The sequence below is a fragment of the Wyeomyia smithii genome, chromosome 3, assembly GCF_029784165.1.
Source record: "Wyeomyia smithii strain HCP4-BCI-WySm-NY-G18 chromosome 3, ASM2978416v1, whole genome shotgun sequence".
NCBI lineage: Eukaryota > Metazoa > Arthropoda > Insecta > Diptera > Culicidae > Wyeomyia > Wyeomyia smithii.
The window spans coordinates 123,501,376-123,515,017 of record NC_073696.1 but is presented as its reverse complement, the minus strand read 5'-3'; the positions used below and the strand labels follow the sequence as shown (position 1 = coordinate 123,515,017).

General features: G+C 40.4%; 1 protein-coding gene across 4 annotated transcripts in view; it reads right to left on the bottom strand.

Annotated features, from left to right (window-relative positions):
* The window catches only part of LOC129731596 (discoidin domain-containing receptor 2), a 682,978-nt gene that overhangs the window by 100,191 nt on the left and 569,145 nt on the right, over positions 1 to 13,642 (bottom strand). For all 4 annotated transcript variants that reach the window (XR_008729043.1, XM_055691707.1, XM_055691706.1 and 1 more), the window contains one exon: positions 2,282 to 2,420. Coding sequence is in view for 3 of the 4 variants with exons in the window: in XM_055691707.1 (XP_055547682.1) it covers positions 2,282 to 2,420 (139 nt within the window). In the remaining variant the exon portion in view is untranslated. The remainder of the gene's footprint in view (positions 1 to 2,281; positions 2,421 to 13,642) is intronic.

Here is a 13,642-nt window from a genome sequence, read left to right as displayed (position 1 = left end):
GGCAGTAAAAGTGGTACGTATGAAAACACGAGCTATAAAATGCATGGTCAGCAAGGAAAGCTTGGTCGGACCACAATAAAGCCATCTATTAAAACGCCATTTTGCGTGCATTTTTAATATACTTTTCACTGGGTACACTGAATGACTCTTTGTCGGCCATGCACATGCTAAACTGTTTCAGTCGCAGTATGTATCGCGGTTCGGGTGAGGAAGAATGGGTCTATATAATATATAAAAAAAGGTTCTACCGTGTGATTATTTCCCATCGATGCGTTGCCTAGTATGTAATTGTGTACTAAAATATAAATATATTGATAGCCATAAATTTGTGTTCGCTTCTGTTGTTTGTCCGAGAATAGAAATCGAAAAACACAATCCTTCACCCCAAAAGCCAAGAAACCTTTAGCTTTCTATAAGCTATATGCTTGTTGCAGTAAACAATAACCAAGTGTCTCCATACGAATCGATCCAAGTCGGAGGTGGCTCCACAGGAAATGGCAAATGAGTTTTCCAGAGAGTGTAATATTTGCGCTTATTGCAATTGGCAATAAAATTTTACGTCTCCGGTTGCTACGTTGTCAGTTTCAATTTCACTCAATCGCAACGAAACGATAGCGCAGAAGAAGCAGTATCTGCTGCTACTACGATGCGACCCGACTACATTGCATTGTGCACCAATTGAGTGCACAATCGGGAACCGTTAAGCCCGTTCGAGAATGTGTGGCTTGCTGCACGTTCTGGTGGCGGAAATGGTGCCAATGCTGGGTAGATTTAGAGGAAGAAAATGCGCAAAGCGATTGATAAAACAGGTTTCAATCCCATCTTCGGAATCGTTTGGATCCTGAACGAATGGTACAACTTTTGACAGGATGAAATCAATATTTGATTTGATGCGTAGTGGCAATAGAGCAATATAGCAATATAATTATCGAAATGCAACCAGTTTTGCCTTTCTGTTTCAAACAGAAAAGCTTGTGTTAAAGTTTGACAGGAATCGGAAAAAATATTCTTCTGATTATAATCTACACGAAATTCAAATGCCAACTTTGTTTCTACGATGTAAAGTTAATTACCTATGAATTTTTCAAAGCAGGAGGTTGCCCAGCAACGGTTTTTTTTCAAAGCGTTAGAATTTTTGTTTTCAATGCGTTAGAAAAACGAAATTTAGACTATTTTTATGACATGTTTTTACCATTGTTATCGTATGAAATCATAAACAAATTACGTTTATCGGAACAATCTTTCGATGTAGTTTACAGAAACAATATTTTATAGCAAATCCGACGTGAGTTTATTAAAATAGGTATCGTTCTATCTGATCACAGAATTTGTATCATAATCGAAACAGGGTAAATCATGAGCGAAGCAAAAAATGTATCATAATCCAGACATTTTATTTGAGATCTAATTGAATTTAAGCATTTTGTTAAGTAGTCACTTTAATTGCCTTAAACTATTCTTAATCCTCTAGTGCCCAAACCCGCCTTTAGACGGGCATCGGTAAAATCACTATAAATCTCTTTGAACATTATTTTAAGTATTGATTGAAGATTCATAGTGATTTCACTAAAACCCGTTTAAAGGCGGGCTTGGGCACTCGAGGGTTAACACTTCAAAATGGGCACTCTCAAAGAAAAGAAGGTTTACTAATAAAAACTTCTCCATGAATCGTACGTATGTGAAATCCATCATTCTATCAAGCACCGGTAAAGTGATGCGGTGAAGTCTCAGAAGTAAGCTGTTCCGATCATGATACAAAACAGGTCTTCGCATTCCAGCAATAATTCCAATTCTAAAGCAAATATTTTCACACAGGTTCTTACATAAAAATTGAATGTTATAGAAGTACTTTATTGAAAAATATACCGTATTTCTCGAATATTTGATTCCATCATCTCTGTTTGAAACGATAGCATGATAGCAACGGTAAGGGCGAATTGCGCTCGAAAAAAAAACATTTTTTGTTTCATTAAGATTTTAAAGGTAATATAATTAATCAATAATATTACTTTCAAAATTTTAATGAAACTTTCTGCACATCTTCGGGAAAAATTGTTTGATGATACCGTTAATAACTGAGGTAACTTCTTGTTGAATAGTGGAGCAATCTTGCACATGATCATGGAACATTTTCGAATAGTTCCGATCATGATACTACATTCTATCCTGGTTATTAGAAAGTAACTATTCATCTATGACGAAAACTGAGCCTGATCTAAATCCTCATTCTCTTCAAGATTATATGCACTTATATACATCAGGTTGTATTACAATGCCTTACCTGTATAATCAGGAGTGATGTGATGTCGCTGCATGTCGTTCATGGAGCACCCGCTGGCGGCGCTAGTGTACATGTTGACATTGAACGGTTCGTGGTACAAACTGCTCTTGTCAATCGATTCGTTGTCGTCAATCGACACCTAGAAATAAAGTACAGCAAACCAGGAATTATTACGATTGACGAGAATTAATAAATGTACAAAAATGGCGTAGGATGTAACTAGCAGTGGTGGGCACCATTCCGCTAATTCGCTAATTCGCTAATTAGCGACGCTAAAATTCAGTTAGCGATTTAGCGATTTCGCTAATTTTTGAGCTGGTTAGCGAAACTGTTAGCGTCGCTAAAATTTTGGCCTTCGAAACGCTAATCGCTAATTCGCTAAATTTTGTGGAGAAGCGACAATAGAAATATATAGAAAAACTGTGGATTGCTGATGGCGTACGTAAATTGCTTCGAAAGATGAACATACTTTACTGCGAAAGTTACTTTTTGTCAGTTTTTTTACCCTAGAATGGAGTTCCAGTTATCGTACAAGCCACAGGAGCATTTTGAAGAACAAGCACAAGGTCCCCGATCAGAAAGACAAAACAAAAATGTAACAGAAGCTGTTAGTTTGTTATACAAAAAACCTTTCAGGTTGTGTTTCAAACTAGATCCCGTTAGGTGTTAAAATAACAGAAATTATAACAATAAATATTCTACTAATATCAAACCCATATCAAGTTTTGTTACTAACGTATCAGCTTTCTAACAAAATGAGATAGCATATGGAACAGTATAATAACAACCATTGTTATATACTACAGGTTTTGATAGAGACGAAAAAAATGTGAGATTTGTTTCAAAACAACTTTGTTTCAGGATTTATTTTAAAAACTCATTCAGATTATATTTTGATATCAAAAGCATATGGGAAAATACAAAATCGTATCAAATTTTGTTATTTGTATCTCGTGTTGATAGAATTTTGTAATTTTCTTGTTATGCTCTTCTGATCGGGTCTAGATTGAATTTTTGGCACACCAAGAACTTTGGTAAATTGCAATGCGCTTGAAATTATGAGAACTTTGGTTAAACTTTTTCGATTCAGATAAAAATTGAATTTTCATGAAAACATTCCTAAGAGTATCTATTTTCAATGCAAGCTAAATAACTTTTGTTATTCTTGTTTTTACAAAATCAAATATGAATACCGTTTCGTGAACCGCTTACTGTAAATAGCTTTAAAAAGTAATTTTTTTCGTTTGTTTAACCAAAACAGATCAAAGTGGTCCAAATCTTACAAAACATGAGCAATAAATATAGTGATAAGACTATTTACATATTAAAAAGTTAGCGATTGGCGATTAGCGAAAGTTCCGCTAATGTGGGTTTAGCGTTTAGCGTTTAGCGATTATCGAGCTAAATTTTCCGGTTAGCGACTTAGCGATTAGCGTCGCTAAATTTTCGGTTAGCGGTGCCCACCACTGGTAACTAGTAAGGACATAATACAAAGAATACTTGAATTAGTGTTGAAGTCGTATACGAAATTTGGAAGTTAAACGGATAAATCATGCTGGCTATTTCAGTTAAGTTCAGTTAGAGTATTTTTTATTGAAAGTATTTTTTATAGGTAACATCTACAGCAACGCAACCCCTCTCTTAGTTAGATTCATCAACTCCAAATGCTTTTCGAAGCTGTCGCAGGGGGCACGCGCGAATTCCATAAGTATCTCATTCCCTCTCAATTGTTTCAAGTTGGAGATCTTGTAGTTATCAAGCTTCGACATCATGTAGGGCCGGACAAAAAAGTCCATTGAATTCAAATCTGGGGAGTTTTTTTTGTAAGATTTGGACCACTGTGACTACTGTTTTGATCTTTGGTGATATGCCTCTTCTTTAGTCTAAGTAAACTAGTGGCAGATATATGACTATTGATAGAAGGGATCGTTCTTGTCATATCGCTCTTCCTCAAAATTTGTCACTGAGTTTCGCCATTGGTACAGAATTTCGTCACTGGTGCACGGTCCTGCTGGAACACATAACGGTCGCCACCGATGAGTTTTCGAAGTCTCGGGGCAACAGTTATCGATGCTGGCCTAACAAGCCACTCGTCATAGGCTCGAGTCTCGGCCCGGGAGAGACTGTTAGTGTCAGTAGGATCGTAGCGCTAGCCCCGCAATTGTCCTGTATACTAAACAGTCAGCTGCGAAGTCTGTGTATAAATAAACACAAGGTGAAGTTCCGAATCGGAATGTAGCACCAAGGCTTCGCTTTGCTTTTTTTGCAATGATCTTACCGTCTTCGTCAATGTAAACCAGTAGAAGCGAACCTCGCTTTCAAACCATCCCGAACCATCCCTGGAGCTACACTATGGAATCGAGAAACACTTCTTTGGGATTCAGGAATATTGTCTATTGTCTCATCATTAATTTTGTGCACTGTGGCTCGTGACTCATGACCAGCGTGCCCTGGAAGTATCAATTTCGCACTGTCGCGCCTCTTTTTCTGAGAGGAATCGGAAGCACCGTGAACTTTGCGCTTCTAAGGCCTCTATACTCGCGAATATTGTGCAAGGGCGGTTACCGTTCTCGTGGCTCTGTGGTTAGCGATGTTGGTCGGCTAGCTCACCCACACGATTGTGATGTCAGACTCGATTCCCGATCAGGTCGAGGATCTTTTCGAGCTAGAAAATTTCTCGACTCAGCACTGGGGCACGGTGCGGTGTATCGTTGTACTTATCCTACAACATGCAAAATGTGCCAAAAACAATATCGATAACAAATTCTCTCAACTAAGTAGGTCTAGCTGATCGAGACCGCTATTGGCCTTCCAAGCTAGCGTGTGATATTGTTTGTTTGTTGCGGTTCCCGGCCAATAAGCCCGTAGATAATCGTATATGGGTGTTGAGTATAAAGGGTAAGTTCTTCAACTACAGCCTAATCAACACATACGAACCGATGAACGATGAACTCGAGAACGACAAGAACGAGTTTTACGAAAAGATCGAGCAGACTAATAGCGAGTACCCAAAACATGGCGCGGAAATCGTTATTGCCAATGCAAATGACACAAACGTTCGAGACCAGCTATGGCAAATTACGCATGAAAACGGACTTCTAGACGAACTAACATGGTCAAAATGACTATGGATCGAGTGATGTGTGTAGTTCGAGTATCGGGGGCACTCTTGTCATAAGAAGAGCGGGCACGAGTGACACGATATTCCACGATATGCAGATATGTACTCCCACCCCGAGTTCAAGTTGGTGGTGATGCAATCGAGGTGGTCAACGAGCTTGTGTACTTAAACCCACTACCGACAACGATACCAGCAGAGAAATTCTTCGGCGCATTATCGCAAGATATTATGCATATTTTGTTCTTCGGGAAGCGCTTCGATCGAGTATAATTCACCGCCACTCCAAGTTGACCATCTACGGGGCACTGATCAGACCGGTAGATCTCTACGGCCATGAGACGTGGACTATGCTTGTGGAGGACCAACACGGTCCAACTGTGGTGTTCGAGCAAAAGGTGTTGCGTACCATTTTCGGTGGAATGCAAATAGAGAACGGAGCATGGAGAAGGCGAATGAACCACGAACTGCGGGAGATGCTCATCGTCCACACTAGGGTTTGCAATATTCCCGAGAATAGATTTCCCGGGAAACGGGAATGAAAAATCTCATTTCCCGGGAATTCCCGGGAACCGGGAAAGGAAAAAATCCTTAGCAAAAATGAGATTTCAAATAAAGTTTATTAATAAAAAGTTTCAAACAATCGTTTACAATTTATTTATCAATTGAAAAACAAAATTTATTCAAGTTCACTCCAGAAGTTCATGAACAATCGTCTATCAATCGCCTCAGTTCCGCTGATGATTTTTCGTTAGGCCCAAATAATGTAGTTCTCTTCTGTAAAACTTTGCATAAGATCGCTGAATAACCGCTGGTGTCCGATTTCTAAAATACTTCTAAATCACCGATTCCAGCTCTTGCTACATTCCATTAAAAATTGAAGAGTCCAATACTTTTAGTTTTTTCAAGATAAAGCTGAGTGTTTGGCAGCCAGATTTTAGAGCATTTGAATGCCTTCGTAATTAATGTGAAATCGCGGCCACGACCTAAGTTACACTGACTGAGTTTTATTGATTTATTTATTTCTGGTCGCATTGATTTACGGGTTTAAATTTTTTTATCAATTTACAGGTTTCAAAATTTTTTGTCAATAAACAAAGAAAAAATCAGAGCGGGGACCTAGTGTGGTTGGTAACGTCTCCGCCAACCACGCTCGACGCCTGGGTTCGAATCTCACCGCCGACATAGGTGTCGATGGTTGTGAGGTGGCGTGATCCACTCACAACCAACCCAACTGGTCTAGTTCAAACCTAGCCGACACCGGGAGATTTTCTGAGGCGAAAAATCTCTGGGATCACGCCTTCCATCGCATGAGGAAGTAAAGCCGTTGGCGCCGGTCCGTTAATAAACGGGTCGTGAGTTAGGGTCCTGGGTGTGGAGTCGCCTCCCTGGGCGTCGGAGATTGGCCACAACAGTGGCGGAACTAGACCGACGGAAAAAAAGAAAAAATCAAGCACCTACCGCTTAGTAGTAAACTCACTAGCAAAAAAAAAAACATGAGACGACGAAAATATTTTTTAATTTATCGTTTACTAAATACGACAGCATATATTGTTGACAAATAAATTAAGCAAATAATTTGATATTACACGGCAAGCAAATATTGATCGTCGTTTCAAGCAAATATTTGCTTCGTATAATGCACACTATGGAGCTGCTCTACACGTCTACGAAGTAAGTTTCGTGTTTTGAAACGATATTTAGTTTTATTGCAATATTGTATGGAAAAGTTTCCGAGGAGCTCGGGAATCCCGGGATCCCGGGAATCAATATTCCTATTCCCGGGATCCGGGAATCCCGGGAAAAGGCAATTCCCGGGAAATCGTTCCCGGGATTGCAAACCCTAGTCCACACCACTAAGATTGGCAGGTCGCGGTAGGCTGGGCATGTTGTAAGGATGTTGGACGACAGTCTGGTAAAGATGGTCCTTGAAACCAATCCCACGAGTACAGACGGAGAGGTGCAAAGTAAGTTTGGTAAGTGAAGCAAATGCACAGGTCGGGAAAATGGATTTATTTTGACCAATTATTGGTAAACTTAGATAATATTTAGTCGTATTTGAGATGCGCACATGTTTGTCGAACGTGCTGATACCTCGCACAGAGAAGACGATGCGATACAACATCCTGTTAAGGGTGGAAGACGTGGCAATCAAGCACGATCAATGGGGACGGCAGAATCGGTAGACGGTGTAACGGCTTGTTCAATACCGACTGCTGAAGAATGACAGACGAGAAGAATTAGACCGACCGGAAGGTGGCGACTAGTGCCGTTATATGCACTATCGTCTCAAAGCGTCGACGACAAGTTCACGTTTGGGAACCACGTCGACTAAGCCTGCAAGAAAACTTTCGCGAGTGTAGCGGAATAACTCGGTGGTATTTAGCAGCAGGCGGAAGCTGCTAGCTAGCGTGGCAACGTCCAACTCAGGTATGGCGGACCTGTGTGGTTGAAAGCGTTGGGCGCTTCCAGTTACCGCGGTAAACTAAAAAGCACCTACAGGCTCATTTGGCTGAGGGTCGCATGCGCGTATCGAAGCGTGTCATACGAGGCAATATGCGTCCTGATTGGCATGATGCCTATCAGCATCATTGTCAAAGAGGATGTAGAGTGCTTCGACTAATGTGACACGAGAGGTATACGAACCACCAGAAGGTCAACTTCGATGGCCAGGTGGCTGCGGGGATGGTCGAATTCAACCAAAGGTAGATGGACGCACCAACTCATCCCAGAAACAGCCGGATGGATCGAGAGGCGCCATGGCGAACATAACTTTCACTTGACACAGACACTATCAGGCCACGTTAGGCAGTACCTGCACATGTTTGTGCACGCGGAGTCACCTATGTTCCCACAATTTGCGGGTGAGGAAGAAACCGCTGAGCATATGTTATTTGTTTGTCCACGTTTCGCACCGCTAAGAAGCGAAATGTTGGCAGTGGGTGGGCCGGATACCACTCCGAAAACATAGTGAGAAGGATGTGCAAAGACGAGGGTACCTGGAGAGCAGTCATCACGGCTGCTTCCTAGATTGTTCTCACGCTGCAAGGCTTTGCATTTGCAGCCGATTTTCCTCTGAAAGTCTGTGGCGCGAGTCAATCAACGAGGTTGAGTTAAAGATCGCGCTATCCATAGGTGTCGTTGAGGATTGGATGCACTCCAGTGAACTGAAGTTAGCGCACCATAAGACGGAGGTTATCGTAGTGAACAACCGAAAATCGAAACAAAAGGCGTGTGCTGGTGGATTCACCATCGTCTCAAATCGATCCTTGATACTTGGAGATGATGGCTGACGACAAGCTTACGTTTTTGAGTCCTGTCGATTCTGCCTGTGGGAAAGCTCAACGGCTATAGAGGTATTATCACGCGTGATGTCGTATAGCTCGGCGGTATATTGCAGTAAGCATTAGCTTCTTGCTAGTGTGTCAACATCCATACTGAAGTATGGCGGGCCAGTGTGGTCGAAAGCGGTGAGTACATCCTATGTCTGAGGGTCGTGTGCGCGTACCGCACCGTATCATACGAGGAAATATGCGTCCAGGCTGGCATGATGTCCATCACCATCATCGTTAAGAAAACGTAAATCTACCAAAAGTAGAAGGACGCAACTACTCATCCCGGCGATATCCGGATAGATCGAGAAGCGCCATGGGGAAGTTAGCTTCCAGCTGACACAAATCCTGTTAGGCTATGGCTGCTTCAGGCAATACCTTCATGCTGGAGTTGCCACTAGCTGACTTCCCGTTTCCAGGTAGCTAGCTAAAATGTTTATAAAGTAAGCGGGTGCACCAAGCACCTCTCCCCGACGCATTACCTAGTGGTAGTTCCAGGATAAAATAAGGCTGGAGACTGGCAGGTTTTAGTGGGTCGGGTCTAGCAAGCCCAACCCTACTCCCTGAGACCTCATATCATGTGTATGATTAAGATTTTCCGTCACCGTGGTAAAGAGAAAGACAAAAAATGGGCCAGGAGTCGTATGCTGACAGCGTTTACCCGACGAAACAGAGAGTGATATGGGAATGTAGAGTAAAATGAGTAATTGCTCGAAAGCGCAGAGAGCAGTTATGCGAAAAAGATATGCGCTAGTTTCTAGGGTAGTCAACAACATCAAAAGCAGGAGTTTGCCTTTAACTTGCTCACTGATAAACCGACGCACAGTGGTCCAAAAAGGCAAAAAGTGGAACTTAATTCCATAGCGCCTTTCACCTTCATCCTAGCTTGAAAGTGTCTTCAGAACAATTGTTTGCATGAATAACCCGCATAATCGCAAATTGTCAAAAAGTATGAAAATGTTACTATACTAAAAATAGAAAAATTAACTTTTTTGTGTTAAGAGACAGAAGAATAGTTTATTCAGAAAAGTTGTAGAAAATTCATATTGAACAAATGAAAATCCTATCTTTTTTCGGTACAAAGTTATAAAGTGTATTACATGGAACTTACTTAAAACTTAGTTTTTTGTACTTAAATTTTGTTAGTTGCATTTTACACGAAAGAGTTGTTCGGAGGAATTGTTAGGACCCACAAAACACACATTTTTGCCAAAGACCATAAATCTCCAGGACTTTTCCTTTTTTTTTCCTGTATGGGCCTTCCTCACTGCGAGCAGAATCGTAGATCTATTGTGAGATATGCCCGGGTGTCTGCTGTATCCCGCACTTCTGTTAACCCTCTAGTGCCCAAGCCCGCCATTTGGCGGGCTCCAGTCAAACCTCTGAAAAGCTTCAATAGATACTTGAAAAGTGTTTATAATGATTCATAGTGATTTTACCGGAGCCCGTCTAGAAATAAACTTGGGCACTAGAGGGTTAATAGCAATACCGCTATTGAGAAGTGGCATGCTTATTATTATTGTTCATCAGTGCTTGTGAGTAATGTGACACTCTTCCTTACACGCTTACTGTTCTACTATACCGATACTCGTTCCTCTTGCCAAATATCACCAATTATAATTCCCTGGAGAAGTTTCGTCGTGCGTCCTTCTGGCCAGTTTTATTGATAAGAGGGACTTATTTTTTGTTAAGAGGAAGTCACGCAAAGGTATTTGTAGATTTCAGCGTAAAGGAAGGGTAACTGGTGGGGAGCCTGAGAATAAACCCATGCTTAAGTCCTTTTTGACATCGGATGGCCTGATTCTACTAAGATTCGAACCCACGACCATCCGCTTGACAAAGCGGACTCTGTAACCTTGCGGCTACGCAGCTCCCCGCAAGTTTTAGCTTATTTTTTCGATATCTTTAAGAACGTATAAAATAAAAAAGGGCAATCAGAATCATGATGTCAATACTTTTTCTCGAAGTTTAGCTCGAGTGCTCAAAACTGTTAGTTCCATCCGTCCCAATCCACCTAATATTTATTCTATACGTTGTTGAAGTTATCGAAAAAATATGCTGAAATGTGCTACAACTTTGTAAGGATAAGTTCTGGAGATGTGTGGCCTTCAACAAAAACGTGTGTTTTCTATGTCCAAATGCTTCTCTAGAATAACGTTTTCTTGTAAAATGTAACTAATGAAAGTTAAGTGCAAAAAATTAACTTTTAAGTAACTTTTATAGAATATACTCTGTAACTTTGTACCCAATATAGATAAGATTTTCATTTGTTCAGCAAAGTTTCATATTTTTTCACGTTCTGAAACTTTGCCGGATAGACCATTCTTCTCTCTCTTAACACAAAAAAGTTAGTATTTTCGATATATGAAAACCTACGGTAACATATGTTCGCCGTACTCTTATATGGGTGAATTGGGACAAATGGAACCTAAAGGAGTTTATAGTACTTCAGCTTAACTTTAAGGAAAAGTATTGACAACATGATTCCACTTGCCCCTTTTTAACCTATACGTTGTTGAAATTATCGAAAAAACAAGCTAAAATATGATATAACTTTGTAAGGAAAAGCCCTGGAGATATACGGTCGTTGACAAAAATGTGTGTTATATAAACTTCAAAAATTTCTCTGAACAACACGTTCGTGTAAAATGCAACTAACAAAAGTTAAGTACAAAAAACTAAGTTTTAAGTAAGTCTCATGTAATACACTTAATAACTTTGTACCGAAAAAAGATAGGATTTTCATTTGTTCAACAAAGTTTCATACTTTTGAATTTTCTACAATTTTTCTGAATAAACTATTCTTTTATCTCTTAACACAAAAAAGTTAATTTTTTTAATTTTAGTATAGTAACATTTTCATACTTTTTGACAATTTGCGATTATGCGGGTCATTCATACAAATAATTGTTCCGAAGGCACTTTTAAGCTAGGATGAAGGTGAAAGGCGCTATGGAATTAAGTTCCACTTTTTGCCTTATTGGACCACTGTGCGACGGTTACGGCCACGTGAAAAAAAACACTTCCAGACATTGCTAAATAGAGAGAATAGAAAAGAGAATAGGAACAGTATGGTATTGATAGCGACGAACGAGCGTGAAGCTGAAGCTGAAAAAAAACAAAGCTACTAGAAAGGACGGTAACCAAGGACGAACTTCTGTGAGTGATAGGTGAGTGGCTGCACAATGTGGCCCACCAGTTCATGTGAAGAATCTGTACAGATGAACAAATGCCAAACGATGGAATGAAAGGCCTCATATACGCTATAGATCAAAAGCGCTCTGAACTTAACTGCATAAACTATATAAGGCCCTTCCATTTTTGAGATTGAGTACGTTGGTGGAACCTTTTGTCTGTGAATAACAAATTGGTTTTCAAGAGGGACGCTCCACGATCTAGCGCTAGATCGTAGATAAGTTTTGGGAATATAACCTGCAGGTGGCGTACGATGCAGTCAAGCGAAATGAACTGTGGCTCTTAATGTTAAAACACATTTTTCCTACGAAGTTAATTGGGCTGATTCAAATGATGTTGGAGGGATGAACAAAATGCTTACAAATAGCTGGCGAAACATCAATCACTTTCGTGACGACAGACGTATTAAAACAAGTGAACGCGCTTTCAATAGTATTGAACATTGCCTTGTAAGCTGCAGTACGAAGAACAAACGTGCAAAGTGACAGCACTATCGCTAAAAAATCTCCCATAAAGCCCGATCCTTCTTGTTGTCCTTTTTCATGAATCATGGGCGTTACAAAAAGCCGATCAACGAGTACTCGCATATATTAGGAGCCTTGCCAAGTATGCAGTGAGGATGATAAAATGCGACAGGTTGCAGTGGGCTGGGTATTTAATCAGAATGCTTGACGTAAGAGTCGCCAAAACTATTCTCAGCAGAGAACACAAAAGAAACTGTAGGACTCAGGTGTAGGCCCTACACCCAGTGATTGTTCGCTGTCGACGAAGACGAGAAAGACGCACGATTGACAAAGTTAAGTAACTATTATTCGTTTGGCATCGGACCACTAGAAGGACTGCTGCCATGAGTTCTTTGACGTAGAACTTTGTCTTTTATGACGCTACTGGTTCATTCTGTAATCAAATGAATTGAACATGCATCGTTTCAGGGGGATGATTTCAAATACTAATAGCTTTCTATCAGCTGAAACCAATGCAATAATTGATGTGTCGTTGGGTAGTTACATTGTTCAAAATTATAATGATATAAAAATAATCACCACTTTCTTCATTGTATGTAGTGAAAATTACGGAAAAGTTTCAAGGTCGAATACCCCTTTACGTTTTCTATATGATTGACTTATTTTAGAGAGTTAGATGAAACGGTTTCATGCATACGGTCATTGACTGGCAAAGTTAGCCAATTGACATCGCATTTGATCAAATCTTTTTGCGAAATTATCGGTGGTGCTGTGAAGAATTAACATGCTTATTTAGTTACACGGTGCTCCCACAGACCGTTATTGTGGAAAAAATGCACCAAAGCATCTGAGTACACCATTCGATTCGTTATGACGTCCAGAATCTCTGGTCAAATTCCAAAATCCTTGTACACAGGCCCGGATTTGAGGGGGGAAAAGGGGGCAAATGCCCCGGGCCTCCAGATTCAAATGGCCCCCCTAGTCCTGGGGTGACCTTTTTTTTGCATGTCACCTTCCAGAATGTTGCCTCTAAATGTTAAAAAAAAAAGGCCTCACAAACAAATTGGTCCCGGGCCCTCCAGCGCCTGAGTAGTCGTGAAGTACAAAAAAGTGGTATAAAAACGACGAAATGCTTATTGTAAAGCACGTTCTTCAACCACCATTTTCAACTTTCAAAATAGTTTCTACACATTCCAAGGGTTATACTTCAAAAAACTTACAATTGGTGCAAAGATTTATTTGAAAATCCCAC